General features: G+C 35.6%; 1 protein-coding gene across 14 annotated transcripts in view; it reads left to right on the top strand.

Annotated features, from left to right (window-relative positions):
* Positions 1–17,731, top strand: part of LOC136036050 (fat-like cadherin-related tumor suppressor homolog) — a 401,362-nt gene that overhangs the window by 106,812 nt on the left and 276,819 nt on the right. For 13 of the 14 annotated variants that reach the window (XR_010619615.1, XM_065717994.1, XM_065717993.1 and 10 more), the window contains exons 6-7: positions 152–307; positions 12,237–12,326. Coding sequence is in view for 13 of the 14 variants with exons in the window: in XM_065717994.1 (XP_065574066.1) it covers positions 152–307; positions 12,237–12,326 (246 nt within the window). In the remaining variant the exon portion in view is untranslated. The remainder of the gene's footprint in view (positions 1–151; positions 308–12,236; positions 12,327–17,731) is intronic. The other variant, XM_065717997.1, reaches the window with a different exon arrangement.

The raw sequence follows: 17,731 nt of genomic DNA on the forward strand, positions 1-17,731 counted from the left end.
ATTTAGAAATAATATGACTTATATTGTCTGATTTTTTTATACAAGCGATTTAACTTGAGTTTTTTTTTCTTCTATTTCTTCGGCTATGACAATTACATGGAAAAAGGATTTTTTAAAGAGTATTATGATTCTTATCAACTGTATTTTCTAGGTCGTTGTAAGTGATCAGGGTTCACCTGTCCTGTCGTCTTCTACTCGCATCGTTGTCACAGTTGAAGATATAAATGACAATGCACCTCAATTTCTTCAAAACATTTACAAGTTTTCTGTGCCCTCTAGAGCTGTAGCTGGAGAAGAAATTGGCCAGGTATATTTTGTTTTTCCTATCTGATTTGTCATATTTGAAGGAATTTTTGGTATTCTGGTAGCAAAAAAATCACTCCCATCATTTTTTAATCGAATATGTTATTTTTAATTGAAATGTGTATGTGGTGGAACTCCCTAGATTCTACTTTCAATATTACCATGCGAAGGACAATGCCCAAATGTAGAATCTTCCGTTCAACTAACCTTTGGGTCTCATCGTCTTCTTATTTTTAAGGAAATTCTCCTGTTTCTATAGGGTTTGGAAAGGATTCATTTTTTACTAGAAGGGGGGGGGGGAATTGAAAATAGTTTGAGTTTTTCGTGTGCTTTATTACTGTTTGGGATAGGGACTGGACTCTTTGATGTTGCTAAAATAAAGGGAATTGGAGGCGAGTTTTTAAGGTATATCACTCTGAATTCTCGTCATATTTGAACCATTCAAAGTTTTTTCTTTAGTCGTCAGGCCAGAGCAGATCTTTAAATATGATCAGGGCAGTATCTAAGGGGGTACCCGGTTTGAACCCCCGTTGAAATTTTTGTCCGACTCGTAAAAAAGTTACAAAAAACCTTTTAAACCATTTTTTATGCGATTTTTAAAGTTTTTCCTTGTAAGACCCTCCCCCCAAACTAAATCTTGGATATGACCTTGCACATGATAGCTAATTTTCGCTCAGAAGGTTGTTATACTATATGTGTAATGCAGATTAAAAGCTGCTAAATTTTGGGCCATAATTTGGCCTACTATTTAGTAAATTTAATACACTATGATAAAATACACATGATTGTCAAGTTTCTGTATATAATTTTACGTTTTTAGCACAAAACACTAAACCAGTCTATTTAGTATCAGGACCTTGGGCGAAAAAGTCTTCGGACATTAAAATATTAACCTTTGTATTTTCCCTTTTATGTCCTCTCCTGAATTTTCAGAAATATTAGCTGAAATGATCCTAAATCATTCCGTATTTTGGGCTAAAAACGTCCCAAATGTTATTAGTAATGTCAAAATAGGCGGTGTGGGACAAATTCGACAAACCTCTAAAAGTGGGTAAAATTCCAAAAACCAGGACACTTTGATTAGTGACGGTTACAGCTTCGACAAAATGCCAAAACTTGGGGAATTACATGGAAATTGTTAGGTCAACATATAGAAGATGTGTACGAAAAGGTTGGGTCTTCGTATCCATCCTCTCACCTGGAACGTCCGTTATTTCCCATTGCTCTGGTATATTTTCCCTATTATTCACATATTTGCTGTTTTTTTCTGTTTGTATCTCCATCCAGAATAAAAACTTGAAGAGATGCCTGATACAAATACTTAATTATTTGCTATAACTGAGCAGTTTTTCATCTTTTTTGTATTATTTTCACGATCTATTCCAGGGTTTGGTTAATGGCAACACCGAATACGTTGCAGCAGACCTAGTTGCTTGGTATTAATTTCCCCATTCTGTTAAAAAAAAGAAGAAAAGAAAGGCAATAACTTTTACGTAAGCACTGAACTCTCTCTCCCATAATCACTGACTGACATTTCTTGAATTATTAAGCCCAAACTTACAGTTAATTACGAAAACTGCCCTCCTCCAAAACCATTTGAATGGCCTCCTGGTGATTTTAGGCAAAAACTAGTAGCGAATAAAAGAACATTATAAGATAAATCAAGTCGATTGATTATGCTTTAACGATAAATCTTGTATATTTGAGAAAATTTGTTGTTTGTGTTATGGTATTAAGAAGAAGTATAGGAAATGAAATTGAATTGACAGCAATCAAAACTCATATTAAGGGAAAATCAGGGTTGGAGATACGGGCCCGCTGTGTCCACAGCTGAAGGCTCGCTGAGGAGGGAATTTAGGACATCATTAGGCTATAATTCTGTTTTGGGGAGAGGATACAGAAAAATTTCCAAAAATGCACGAAAATATCGTGTAGTCGGATAAATATTTCTTCGGGAGGGGGAGGAAGTATTGTTGAAATAATGGCATTAAAAAAAGAAGGGATCGATGTTTTAGTGATAGGTCAGGTAAGGAAAATGAACTGAAAACAATCAAAAGTCATAATAAGGGAAAGTTAGGATTGGAGAAATGGTCCCACCGTGCCAACAACTGGAGGCTCGTTGAAGAGGGAAAATTTTGTAATTTGGGGCGTGGACTATAATTATATATGAATTAATTTTGAAAGTTAATTACTATAGAGCCAAGAATTCCTAGGAGACAGAAAATCTGAAAACTCTACTCATTTTTGGAAGTTTAAAATTATTCGGAAGATTTGTTCACCTTGGTCTACAGCTTCGTTTTTAAATATAGAAGCAAGTTTGTATGAAAAGGCGTTGTTTGTATGAGGGATAGATAGTATATGTTCATGGACCAGTTTTTTTCTTTTTCGCTATTTTCATAGGTTAACTTTTTTGCCTCTCTGATAAATTCAACTTCCCCCATGTTTATGTCACTCATAAAGAACTTATCTCATGATCTTAAAGAGATTATTTTATTTTATTTTTTTTGGGAGCGCTTAGACTTAATGACAGTTTGTGTTGTGATTTTTGAAGCACGAACACTCCCCTGTACACAAAGTGAGTGAAGCTTATGCTTCAAAAAATTTAATAAAAAGGTAATTCAAGGAGGATATTCCATGTACAATTAAATTTTTTATCTTTGCCTTCTCAAAGATACCATCTATAATAAAACCTCGGGATTCTAATCTATATGACAAAATTTCAATTTTTAACATATCAAATTATTGCTCGAACATAGTATTCAAACATATTCGAAGCGCCGTATCCAAAACAGATGATGTAACAAAGCAGGAGAACTAGTTTCTTCACACATACGACTAGGGGCACCAATTGATTGAAGAGATACACAATTCGTGTGAAGTTTCTGAGAATTTGGACATAAAACCTGAATTTAATCCACTTGATTAAAAAAAAGAAAAGACATTGACTTTTTTTGTATCACCTTCTAAGCTCCGCAAAGATCATTTTGCCAATTTTATGTTGTATATTAAACAGACGAAAAATCTAAAAACGAGCAAAATGTAATTTTTTAACACAAAGTTTCGCTGTTGAAAGTAGCGAGCAAAATTTTGGCTCAAAATCAGCTAAAATTATTTCTTCGCAGCTATGCAACGTATATCTATAAAACTAGCGCTTTACGGAAAACACAAAACAAGCAGGAAAAAGCAGGATGTCGTTGAAGGAGCAGATCAGTCCCTAAGAAATAAGCTTCAGAAAATTAAAGGTTAATTTGTAAGGTTCTCAATTATCTTTCACTGGCCCAGATATTGATAAGTTTTTGCATACAATTTAAAATATCTAAAAAAAACTCAAGCAAAAAAGAAAGGAATTCTGTTTTCGCAACCAAGGAAGTCATTAAGCAGAATACAAAAATGACAGAATGATTTATAAGCCAACTCATTGGTCTTACCAGCCGTAATATCAATGGTTATAGTTTACGATTGATTAGCCTGCTATAGTTGATTATTACTATTGTAATTTAAATTTTTAACAGTGGAAATCCACTATAGTATTATTTGAAATTAAGAACCAATAAATCATAATATAAACTCCCTAAGTTCTGTTATTTCTGGCTTTAGCACGGGGAATGCAAATTTATGATGCGAATTTCTTACCTTAGTCTACAATTCTAACAGTCCTGACATCTTCACTTCGGATTTGTCTACAATATGCGAGAGGCCGCTGACTTCCTGTCACCTGGCGTGAATCTCGGAACGCCACGTTTGCCATAGAACTCCGCCACGCTTGGTACAGCTCAATCACGCTTGACTCAGTTTACAAAACACTTAAACCACTTCCCAAATGAGTTGGTAATGTTCTGCCGTGCTTGGCATGTACCACTACGTGCCATGCTTGGCACGTGCACGTACCAAGTGTACATAATTTCTGAGAAAGACTGAACTCTCGACAAAATAATAATCAACAAGTCGTATTAAATAAACATATTATTCATTATAGAAACCAACCTAAGTTGCTTTATTTTTTTCGAAAATTACATGTTCTGTCGTGGATAAATTAATAAAAGTAATATTTTTATTTCGGTTCTTGTAATTAACTTTATGATTTAGTTGAATACCGCTAGATGCCATGTGATGCTTTATGGATCTTTTCCATGATATAGCACCATTTAAAATACATTTTTCAGTCGTTTACTCGTCGCTAGAACAAAGAGAGAGGCATTTTTAGATTAACAATTCTATGCTATTTTTATGAATTGGGTTCTTGATAGTTCACCCCACTCCCCTGATGGTCCCATATATACTCCTATTCTGTATACAAAACAGGCATAAAATAAAAATGGTATTATCGGGTTCCTGATGTTATGCTCCTTTTTAACATAATAGTCATTACCCTTACAATTCACCCCCCCCCCTTATGGACATATATATAGCCCTAATAATATGTTTATTTGTTGTTCCTTTCAGTGTTTATCCGTTGCAAATCTACCGCGTGTAGACTCTCGATGCGTCTTAAATAGGGGTGTAGTTTTGACGAAAAAGATCTATTTTTTTCAAAGAGGCGAAATTGAGTCCCATCACTTTTAGTTTTCAATTTTGTTTGGTCTACTTTTATTTACTAATTATGCTACTGCAAGATAATTTTAGAGCAAATTGACTCTTTTGTATCCTTGTAAGTAAACGAAAAAGCTTTAGGCTGGTTGGGTTTCTCGAGGGGCTACCCCTCTTCGCCACTTAAGTGTATATCTCCGACCTCAAGTTCCTTACCATACCTGACCCACTTTTGCAGCGGCTCACACTACTCATTACCTGGCGTAAACCATTTTTGAAATAGTGTCCGACCCCTCAAATTTTCTGCTTTTTTTACAGACGTTCATCTCTTCCTAATTGGACCACTGGTTTATGCTTTTGTAAATTTCGCCCTTTTTGCTTTCATAGAGATTGATTGAAAAAAACAACTAATTAGCTCATTTATCCTTGAGATGCAAAATTTGCTTTCTAATTTGTCTCTTTTTATTTACCTGTCTCTCTGGTTAAAAGGGGAAAAAATACATCTCCGAAGCATTATGTCAAAATCATTTCCATGGTTTTCCCATGGCTATTCTTTATAGTTTGCCATTTTTACAGTTAGAGAAGTATGAAAGAGCCCTAGGTTATATTGAAAGTTGTGTCTTCATTAAGGTTTTTACTTTGAAACCATTAAATACCAAGGACACTAAAAATAAAATCTGATTATTTAAATTGGTTAAGTGGAAGCTTAGATAACCATATACGTTTTCAACAAAGGGCACTCCAAACAAGAGTTTCCAACGAAGGGCACTAAAAATAAAATCTGATTCTTAAAATTGGTTAAGTGGAAGCTTGCATAACCATATACGTTTTCAATAAAGGGCACTCCAACCAAGGTTTTACAACCAAGGGCACTAAAAATAAAATCTGATTCTTTAAAATTGGTTAAGTGGAAGCTTACATAGCCATATACGTTTTCAACAAAGGGCACTCCAACCAAGGTTTTCCAACCAAGGGCACTAGAAAATAAAATTTGATTCTTTAAATTGGTTAAGTGATAGCTTACATAACCACATACGTTTTAGAAGTTAGGAAAACCAGGAACTCGTTTCCTGATGAAAATGAGCTTCATATGCAGTTATGTAGTTTTATGCTTAGCTGGTGCCAAGTTTGAAAATAAGGAATATGCGCGAAAAATCAGCAGAAATTGAGCGAAAAAATATATCATCATATAGCTGTAGAAAATGTAACTTTCCTGATTGCTGTAGCAAAAGACAAACACTGCCATTAGTCTAAACTGTGCTTTCATATGGATACTATTAAAATTTATTCAATATTAAACAATTCAAACTAATAGTTAATTGACTTACCTACGAAACATCCTTTTAGAAAGACAAATTAGGTTATCCTATTATATTATGTTTATCCCTTTAGTTGATTACTGACATATCAATAGAACCCGTATTTTCGACTGATTTAAAAATATTACTATTGTTACTTAATTTTTAGATATTCCCACTAGCCTATATATGTTCAATAGCCCTACTGAATGTAACGGTTGCACTATCCTATTGATTGTTTCATTGCTCAATGATCAGAAGCAGCTAAATTGGCTGTTATAATATTGGATTGGCCTTGTTTGTAAACAAGAAAAGTTTCTGCTTGTTTCCTCTGACGACTCAATGTGGCAACAAAGGAGAAAATTTACACAACGAAAAAATCTTGATAGTTTTATAACAACAACCACCAAAAGAAGAATTCTAGAAAGTTCCAGTTTTCCGCTATGAATATACCGACGATGGAGCCAGGGGGGTGGGGAATGTTTTCATTTTGATGTCTTTGGTACTTTAAAGCTTAAAAATGTTTCCTTTGCAAAATGTGTCTATATCTCATTTTGAAAGTTCAATTAGACAGTGAAAAATATTTTGACGGAATTCTCTAGAGTTCACTGGGAGAGAATGATCATCTGAGATGGAAAAAATAGCTAAAAATGGTAATGTCACTAGTTGTGGTAACTGTTGATGATATGGTATAAAACAAATCACCTCTATTTGTCCTGGTAGTATATTTGATTGCCTTTAGCTCTCTCATTTTTCAATACTTTTTATTATCGTATGGTATCAGCAGAGACGCTCTGCTACCAGTAGACATTGGCTTCTGGCAACTGATTAACTTAATGACTTACTTACTAGGCAACTATGACGCCGGGAGGGAATTTTTTTTTTATATAAATCGTCTTGTATACAGGAGGAATTTCCCATTGAAAGTACAAATAGAATAAATATTTTTCTTATATTTTCAACCAATTATTTTCGCTGTTTTTTACTGTTTTGTTCTACTCTTTATTCTGCTAAAAGCCCACTTAGGTGACCAAATTTTGTAAATCCCCGAATCTTGGCATCATGTTTAGGTCGTTAATTCTAACCTAGTAAAGAGCAAATCACGTCCCATGGTAACTCAACTTGAAATTTACTAAATCACCGCGAAGAACCCACAAACATTGTGTTTATCTTCAAAAAATTGAAGATATAGACATCTTTTCTATAGCTTACTGCAGCTGTAGAAAATGTCTTGTTTTCCTCAAAGCGTAAGCAACACTTTTACACTGTGAGAGGGGATGTGGGACCGCAGTCCCTTATTTTTCTTGGTAGTATCTGCCCGTTTTATCTTGTAACATCGCTTTTTACTATTATTATAAAAATAATCGTTTGTTTTTTCTTTTTTTTTAGTTTACAAAGTCTGTCTCATTAGAAACTTCTCCCTTCCTTTTTTCCATTTCAAACTCCGGGGCCATCTTGATAGATCTTTCAGCAGTGGCTTTAAAACTGTCCTCATTAGTCATAATTATTAAGAAAAATCGATGACATTTACAGATTTTTTTTATTCAAACGATTTATTAACACTACAGATTTGAAACACCTCTCTCTATCATTGCTTTATGAATGATTGCTGGAAGAAAAATGTGCCGGCAATTGGCTACTTGCCAGGTGTTGTGACTAGTGAGGTCTCAGACTCCTGACTCGTATCTTAGAATATGTCATTTCTTATAAACTTTGTTTCCTTTGTTATTCCGCCTTTTGAACTATACTGTAGCGGCATCTACACTGACAATGTTATTTTCAATAATAGTCAGACACTTATACTACTACTACTAACAACTCACCGCAGCACCAAGCCGCTTGAGGCCAACACAGCTACGCACGCTCCTCCTCCATCCCAATCTATTAAAAGCTTTAGCGTAAAGAGCGGGGCGCTGAAGAGGGAACAGTCCCTTTCATATACGGAGTAATTTCTGTTCGTTTTAAGTTTTAATGTCGCTCCTTACTTTCAGTTAAGAAAACTTGTTTTTTTATATTTAATTTCGGGACGGCCTCCTTTCCGTTTAGCTCTAGACGGTTGGCCGGAAAGGACAATCTTCGGCAATCTGTCATCCTTCATCTGCAGAACGTGCCCTAACCATCTCAACCTTTCTTTCATTATAGCCCTAGAGAGTGGGATTGAACCACACTTTTCGTACAGTAATATTATTGATATTTAATTCCACCTTTCGTCTTTGAATAGTCAACTTTTGAAAAGCTTTTTGTTTTTAAATTCAACACCATAGTGTTGACTAAGTAAAGAATTATTTGTCTCCCATGTACTATTGTACTCTTTATTCTACTAAGCCCGCTTAGGTGACCAAGTTTCGTAAATCCCCGAGTCGAGTCCGGGGAGACTAAGGGGACCGCAGCCCTTTTTGTCTGGGTAGTGTCAGCCCGTTTTAACTTATGACGTCGCCTTTTGCTATTAATGAAAAAAAAAACACGTGTGTTGTTTTTGTATTAATGTCTATAAAGTCTGTCTCATTAGGAATTTTTACCTTCTTATTTTCTATTTCAAACTCATGGACCCTCTTGAAATATCTTTCGTTAGTGGCTTTAAAACTGTCCTCGTTAATCATAACTACTAAGAAAAATCGTTGACATTTATAAATTTTCTTATATTCAAACAATTTTATTAACACTGTAGATTTGTAACACCTCTCTATCATGTTTTGTGATTGACTAATTCTTGAAGGATGTTTTGCCGGCAATAGGCTACTTGCCAGGTGGAGTGAGGTCTCAATCTCCTGGCTCGTATCTTAGAAGGTGTCATTTTTTATAGACATTGTTTCCTTTGTTATTCCGCTTTTTGAACTATACTGTAGCGGCATCTACATTGGCTTTGCTATTCATACTGTAATATTATTAATATTTTAGTGCGCCTTTCGTCTTTGCCAAGTCGACTTTTCGCAAAACTTTTTTTTTAATATTCAATCCATTAGTGCTGACTTCGTAAAGAGCTTTTTTGTCTCCCATGTATTATTTATCTGTTTTTATTTATTTTTTTTTTCCTCTAGGGGCCATCGTATAGAATGGACGGTCGTAGGTAGGATCGGATCAAAATTTCTTGATAGCTATTTTCATCAGTATGGTCAATCTCAAAGAAAAAAAGAAAATGCCTTCAGGGGTGACATGATAATTGAAGTCCCAGGTATAAGGACCTCAGATTATGCAAATAGGGCATTTTAGATAGTTACATTGTAGTGGAGAGGTAGGTTTTCTACCACAAGGTTACACCTTGTTGAAATCATTGCCAAGCTAGGCTTTTCAATCTGTATACTTGGAGGGCATAAATTGGGTTCGCTGTTCCATGGGCATGGAACTTTTTAGAGGGTGTAAATAGGCAGTCTTTAAATAGATTGGGAGGGATGAAGAGTGTGCGCAGTTGTGTTGGCCTCAGGCGACTTGATGCTGCAGTGAGCTGTTTGCAGTAGTACTAAATTGAGGCTGTCAGCTAAATTCGCACAAATTCACATGTTGTACCTCTGTCGACTAATTTTGACTCTTAGATTCTTAGTATTAAATGTTAATCGTCAATAACCATGGGGTCGCTGTATGTTTAAATCTAAATTATTTAAGTTTAATGTATGTTTAAATCTAAATTATTTCGTCATATAATAAACATATATGGCTGCTTCAGCAGCTGCTGCCGTCCTAGCCGAGTGATTAGCGCTCCAGACGTAAAATCCTGATGCCAGGGGCTTGAGTCCTGGTGTCGCTGGCTATTTGGTTTGGAACGGGGTTAGTGTTGTGACACTGTAAGCTCAATCGGAGTCGACCAAGCTCTAAAATGGGTGCCTCATCTGGGGGCAACACGGGAAGCGATGGATGATTTTCCCCCAACCACACATTGCGCTCCCGGCTGAAGGTATTGCATCAGGCGATTGGTACCTGCGCAACGCTGACCATTGGTCAGAATGCGAAAAAGTTAAAAAAAAGTTACTGTAACATAGAAATTCAAGATCAAAATTTAAAATGAGTGTTTCAGAAGCAGTATTTGGTTTTTACCATAACTGGTATTTAAGGATTTATCAGGTTTTATTACAATTACAAACCTAAAGTTGTGAGACACGTCGTCCAGTAGCTGTGTACGCGAGTCCAACAAAGACAGGTCAACATATGCTGTTATTTTCTGTCCAGTTATTTTTTTTCTGCATAAGTTAATTTATTGATTTATCAAAAATAGTATTTTAGGTTTTATTTTTATTTTTTTTTTGTCCGTCACCCAGATATCCAAGAGATCCACTTAAAAGAAATCACACAAAACCTACTGGAAATCATCTTTTCTTATTCAGAACTTTGTGTGAGTTTAATTGCAATGGAACATTTTAATTCCAAAGCAAAAATTTCAAGAAAAAAAACAACAACAACATCCGAAGTGCTCCTACAACTCGCCGTAGCTTCCCGGAATTGCACGGTAATCTTTAGAAGGACATGTTACATGTTTTGCTGTAACATGTCCAACCTCTACTGGCCCCCAACGTCTACCACCAACAACCCCCTGCCTCACTCTTCAAAATGCTAAAAAAGGGACTCATGTTGAATCGAACTGCATAACTACTTTGTAAACAAGGGGTGATGACCTCCACACTGTTAACGATAAATTTTGTCTAAATTACTATGCTCGGGGGGTGTAATACGAAATAATGCGCGAATATTCTCCTTCTCCTCTCCAATAGGCATTCACACCTGTGGCATCAATTGACGAAAGTGCTAGGGAAGGGGAGCCAAAATGGGTTTTTCAAGATCAAAGGGGTGGCACCAAGTAGGGGTATTTTTTCAAAGAAAAGTAGGGGTATTTTTTCAAAGAAAATACCAAAAAAGGCCTTTTTCCAAATCAAAAGGGGACGACAAAAAATCCAGGGGGGCATTTGCCACCAATGGGTGCCACTCTTCCACCCTACACTCTTTTGACCTTCTCCTGCATACAAAAAAAGGTTAGAATAGTATTAACTTTTATTTCTAGGTAATCCCATGGTGCAGTTTGTATATTGTCTGAGTTAAAAGTCTAAACACGTTCTTGTACGCTATTAAATATAAAAAAAACAAGTTTTTTTTAACTGAAAGTAAGGTGCGACATTAAAACTTAAAACGAACAGAAATTACTCCGTATATGAAAGGGGCTTTTCCCTCCTCAAGCCCCTGCTCTTTACACTAAAGGTTGACTCTTTCTCTCAACTCTACTTTCTAAAACAGTTAAAAATTTTAGCGTAAAGAGTGGGGCGCTACGATCACCCCTGAAAAAAATAAAAAAGACACATCTGTGATCCGTTTTTGTGGCAAAAAATACAAGATTCCACATTTTGTTGATACTAGCTTGAAACCTCTACTGTATTGTTCTCTGATACGCTGAATCTGAGTGTGATTTTCGTCTTTATGACTTTTATGGGGTGTTTTCCCCTATTTTCTAGAATAAGGCAAATTTTCTCAGGCTCGTAACTTCTGACGGGTAAATCTAGACTTGATGAAGCGTATACATTTAAAATCAGCATTTAAATCCGATTCTTTTGATGTATCTATTGTTATAAGAATTCCGTTTTTTAGAGTTTCGGTTACTATTGAGCTGGGTCGCTCCTTACTACAGTTCGTTACCACGAACTGTTTGAAACTCTGAAATGTTGGCTTAATTCAAGTCTATATCTGAGAGGCTTGATTCTGTAGACTGTCTAGAGGCTCGGTACATCGTAGTTGATTGTTGGCTTGTAGCTCATAAGAGGTTGATTGTTCCCTCGTGCATCATCTTTCTTTTTTTTTTTTTTTCTTTCTTCTAATTAACCTTCCGGTAGAAACTTCACTTTATTTATGTCGTAAATATGTGACAAACTCCCAAAATAATTATTGCTCCCATGTGATCCTCGTTTAAGCACCCTTGTCCTAGTCGATCTAGAATTTCGGAAAAAAATTTCTAATTACCTCAGGAATTTCTCATCACGGAAACACGGCGTATTCATTCCCAACCAGCGTATACTCTGATGTTGTCTTTAGTCCTGATTAGACCTAAAACCGAGTTAATTCTTATCTATCATATTATACATTCCCATGTGTTTCTTTACACTCCACATCATTTTTCAAGATTATCGTTTTCAGCTAATCTACGGAGAGGCCACGATGAGACCCTTTGACAGACATTCTATTGACGGCATTTCTAATCTATTTAAAGTGACAGACATTGGGAGGGTAAGAAACAAGTATTTATATGTTTTGCCCTAATTCACCCTTGTTTTGGGTCTGTTTTGCATTAATGCATGTCAAAGTTACCTGAGACGAAATTCTCAAACAATGGAAATTGTTGTCTATCTTTAAGCTGGGAATCTTCGTTCTGTGCATTAGTGCATGAATTTATATTTATGTTATCTCTTAACTATTGTAAATATTTGTCCCCGAACCTTCATTTCTTTCCTCTGTGAGGCTAAAACTTAGAAATTGTCGGAACTTCGCATGTAGAGTCAGTAGATAGCGGCATGGACACAGGGGTGTATTTTCAGTGGCTGGTGTCTACCCCCCTTCCCCGCAAAAAACACCCCGCACAAAATAAAAACGACAAGTTTTTTCAACTGAAAGTAAGGAGCAGCATCAAACCTTAAAACGAACAGAAATTAGTACGTATAAGAGGAGGAGGGGTTGCATCCTCCTCAAGACCTCGCTCTGTAGACTAATGTTGTTTTTTTTGAATTTTAAAGCGAACCTTATTATTCTAATCAAACAGCTTTTGTGTTTCAGGAGTCATTCTTAAAGAATTGGGACAAAAAGCAAAACTTAGCGTAAAGAGTAAGGTCTTGTGGAAGGGGTAACTCCTTTCATATACATAATAATTTCTGTTGGTTTTAAGTTTCGATGTTGCTCCTTACTTTCAGTTGAAAAAGCTTGTTTTTGTAAATTTCATTTCTGATCTTTTTTAATAATGCCGGGAAATCCGGATCTCCATGAAAAATTCCGGTACTAGTGTATTATACGCCACTCACTCAAGTTTACGATGCATAAAACTCGGGAACAAACCGGCTTCTTCTTTAGTTTCTTCGTTACTTTAGAAACAAATTTGGGCTATATATTTGCATATTAGGGAGGGAGAGTAAAGTTTTGCGGGTCTGTATGCAAAATGTGTTAGGTACAATTATTCTGCATATTATGACGTAAGAATTGTTTTCTGACTTCAAATTGTCCAAAAATTTCGTCCCCTCTTATTCGCAAATATATAGCCCAAATTATATATTTCCCATCTATTCCGTTACTTGTCTTGTCTCACGCTAAGCTGAAACAAACGAACGAAGAAACCGTTTTTTTCACGAGTTTACACAGCGCAAACTTCAATGAGTGGCGTATAATACACAAGTACTAAAATTCCTTCCTCCTACAGAAAAAAAAAATTCAAACAAAGTTTCCAAATTTGAAAAGCCTTTTTTTCCATGGGGGATACTTTTCGGGGAGGGGGTATTTTCCGCGGAGGTGGGGGTGGCTAAACGGCTAGAACCGTGTTTTCAGGGGAGACAGTTTAAAAAGGTGAAAAATAGGTTAATTAAAGAGAGAAAATAGGGGCCTGCACTTCAATGAGGGTGTTCGGCTTAAATGATTGCTATACATACTGGAAAAACATCCAAAAAGCAAGAAATTATTCATAAAATGGCTGAAAAATGCCAAGGTCATGACCAATAAGGGTGAATACAGCCCATTCCGTCCACACACCCCTCCCCCCAATTTTAAGTTTTCTTGGCTTTTTAGGCACCTCTTAAACAAAGAAATCGAATATTTTTTTTTTAATGATGTACCCCCTCAAAAATTTGTAATGACCTCCAGAAACAAGATAGACTACACCATCCATTTTACTTGATTGTCATTTATCATGGAAAAACAGCTAAAAAGCGACAAATTATTCATAAAATGGATGAAAAATACCAAGATCAAGACTAATAAGGGTGAATACAGCCCATTCCGTCCACCCCCCCAGATTTCAAGTATTCTTGAATTTTTAGGCACCTCTTAAACAAAGAAATCGAGTAAGATTTGTTTTTAATGATGTCCCCCTCAAAAATTTGTAATGACCTCCAGAAATAAGATAAGCTACCTTATCCAATTTACTTGATTGTCATTTATCATGGAAAAACAGCTAAAAAACATCTAAGTAGGCTACTTATGAAATAGCTGAGGACAGGCAAGGTCGTGAATAAATATGGTGAATATAGCCTATTCTCTCCTCCCCCGATCGTAAATTTTCTTGAATTTGTGAGCGTTTTTTATTCAAATTATCTAATAAATTTTGTTTTCTTTTATTGTCCCCCCTCCTGAAATTTTTTATTACCATCCAGAAATATGATACCCTTTAGCATGATTACCATGCCTCATGAAAAAAAAAAACAACCAGAAAGCAACATAAAATTCCAAAAATAGGTCAGTACTGTATGGTCGTGACTAACAAGGGTCGCGACTTCCCCCCCCCCCCCAAAAAAAAAAGAAATCCTAAATTTTCTTGAATGGAAACATCCTATTCAAATTATCAAATAAAGCTTGTTTTCTATTCGTGCCACCCTCCGATTTTTGATTTCCCCCCCCCCAGAAAAAATTCCGCGTATGTATGATAACATCTTACTAAATCAACAATATTATCATCTCCTTCCATTGATTCTCGTGAATATTGACGTAATAGTATAGAATTACGCAGGCCTCTAGAAATGCTCAAATATTGGAATTTGTTGTTGTTGTTTCTCTTCACTCTCGCTTTGTGCATTAATGCATGACTGTGTACGTTGTCTCTTGATAACGACTCTTGAAAACTTTTCTCTTCGGAATTCCAAGTTCACATTTCCTATGTTTATGGGGGTGAAACTTGGAAGTGCTCGGAACTTAAATGTATTTGCCTGTTAGTTCAATAGATATAACAAAGACGAACAACATGCTTGATTTATATTTTGCATTTCAGGGTACGATTTTTGATAGATCACAACAATCCGACTATCTGCTGTAGTAAGAAAACGGCAATCCTGCCTTTATTTTTTCAAGCTTTTTTTCTTTCTATCTGGGTTATATTTTAACTGCCATGGAAAAAGGGGAAAATTAGGCATTTATTCTGGAAGGATTAAAAGCTCTATCCGTTTCTTTTATAATAAAATAACAAATGAATTGTATTCTCCTTTAACAACAATGGTCGTGTTTGTGGAAAGCTCTTTTATTTTCTTTTATTAAACACTTTTAGTTAATTTTGTCTCTTTAGGGGATCTAGTATTTGGGAGACAAAATCTTCAACGATTAAATTTTTAAAGAAAATCACATACCCGTTTACAGGTTGGTCTATGCCTTTTATCATTTACTGTTCTAGTAATGCTAGGGCTAATGGTGTTTTGAAATAGAGGTAGACGTGGCCTCAGCATAAAATTTTACATGTGAAATTTTGTTTGTAGAAAATAATCGTTTCGTTACAATAAAATATAAAAATATTTTTTCTGCTCAAAAATATTTGCCAAAAACTCAAAAGTGTAAAATTTAAATATTTAATAAGCGGACCTTTTAAAAATCCCTTTGATTTCCGAATCCACAAAGTAAAATTTCCTGACTGTTCTAGTTCTTGTTAACTAGACGGTGTCATAGGCTGCTTGTACGGTGAAAGAATATGTAAAAAAAAGACATGATAAAAGCGTAATGAGTGCCAGCTAACATTTTGGCTGCATACGGTCATTGAAGGCAGCAAGACTGCAGTCAGGTCTGCATAAGGTCCTTGAAGCAAACAGGTAGTGTGGTCGTGTGGACCTAATGTATAATAAACTATAAACTATTTTTAAGAAATATGGTACCTGTGCATTATACCGACCACACTATTGTTCTTGATCTGTTTAAAACCAGTTTCTCTGTGTGCACTCGAAGATCATTAGCCTTGTCTGAGTGAGATGAACTACCTATGCAGGTGTATTTTGAATCAACATTAAATATATAGAGTTGGTTAGGTTAGGTATTTAACATAATGCGTTCTGGATGGCCGGCTTTCCATAATTCTCTGTTGTAGTTACCATAATTTTGTTGTAATATTTTCATTATATTTTAGTATATTTCGTTATGATTAACTTAACTTTGCTTCTTGAATGTGGTCGGTATTATGCACATATACCAAAAATATATTATATTAAGTGTGTGTGTCGCAAGTTATATAGTTGGTCTAAAAGATTCTTGCCAAGATAATAGTGCCTTATGAATATTTTATTTCTAATTCCCCCTCCCCTTCTACTGGAAAAACACTGATCTTCGAGGTTTGGACCAGCGTGCACTTTCGGTTAATTTTCAGAGGCAGAACCAAGAAAAATCACTTTCTTTGTAGGAAGCAAACTGAAAATTTTGAAGCACCTGATTCAAGTGGTTCCAAAATCATTGAACACGAGACATCAATAAAACTTCATTGGCTAATAATAGCTGATGTTTACTTGTTCATTTAGTTAGAAAGGTTGAACACCAAATTTTGCATTAGTTCATTTTAACTTAGAGATAATCCTTATTTGTCAGAGAATGTGAATTACTGTAAAATATATATACGTAAAAATCTCGAGGTCAAGAAATGCGAGAAAGCAAGGGTTATGCTCTTTTCGGAAATTATTTTGTCTCTGTTAAACTCTTTCCAAAAGCTTTACCTATTTGGCTTAACACTGACTCATTTGAAGTAGTATGTTTAGACATGAGCCAAAACTTTAGACCATTATTCAAGGTGTGATTGCTTAGAATGTATTCCCAGCCGAAACTTCTAATCTAAGAATTTTCGTAGGGAGGGGGAGGCTGTGGAAACCCTTTTTACCTTTTGGAATATACCCCGAGCCCTATCAGGGTCACGATTTTCTGATCCTTGTAAAATGATGTCCCTGGTCCATTGCTTTGAAGGACCAGAGGAGAGATTTCAAATATTGCTAATCTATACAGCTGGACTTGATATATATTGAAAATCCAATTATCGACCGTGATTACATTGGTTGCCCAAAATCGCAAAATATGACCCCCCTCCCCAGAAAAAAGCATTGGCTTTAGGTGAGATAGGGCTGTTGAATTTGCTGGATCAATTGGTAACATGTGTGAAGGTTCCTTTTAAATTTGTTTCTAATGCAGCATTTCCAGTCATTTGTTTGTCACCTTACATTTGTGGCCCCATCCAGATTTCGAAAATTACATTTTTGTATTTTTATTTAAAAACATTTGTTTGGTATTTTTGTTGGAAAAAATCGAATATAAGTTCCCCCCCCCCCCAGATGTTGAAAAATATATTACTGTAATTGTACAAAATTTTTGCACGCAGTGTCTTTCAATTTGGACGGTAGATACACAATGGTCCCAATTCAAGAAAAAATTGTTTTGGGCAAATTTATTTTTCTAAATCTTGGGGGGGAGGAGGGGGTTCGATTCTTTCCAGCGAAACTACCAAACATGGTATTTTTAAATGAAAATACAAAAGAATATTATTTTTTGAAACCTGAGTGGCACAAGAAAAATCTAGGGGAAAGAGGATGCCCGTTCCTATCCCTCCAATTGGTGCCAATGTGCATATACATAATGTGTTTTAGTAGCCGGAGCTCTGGCTTTGGCTGTTCTAAAACTATGATTATACAGAATCTGGTTTCAAT

Source organism: Artemia franciscana, chromosome 15, assembly GCF_032884065.1.
Source record: "Artemia franciscana chromosome 15, ASM3288406v1, whole genome shotgun sequence".
In the NCBI taxonomy this organism is placed as follows: Eukaryota; Metazoa; Arthropoda; class Branchiopoda; order Anostraca; family Artemiidae; genus Artemia; species Artemia franciscana.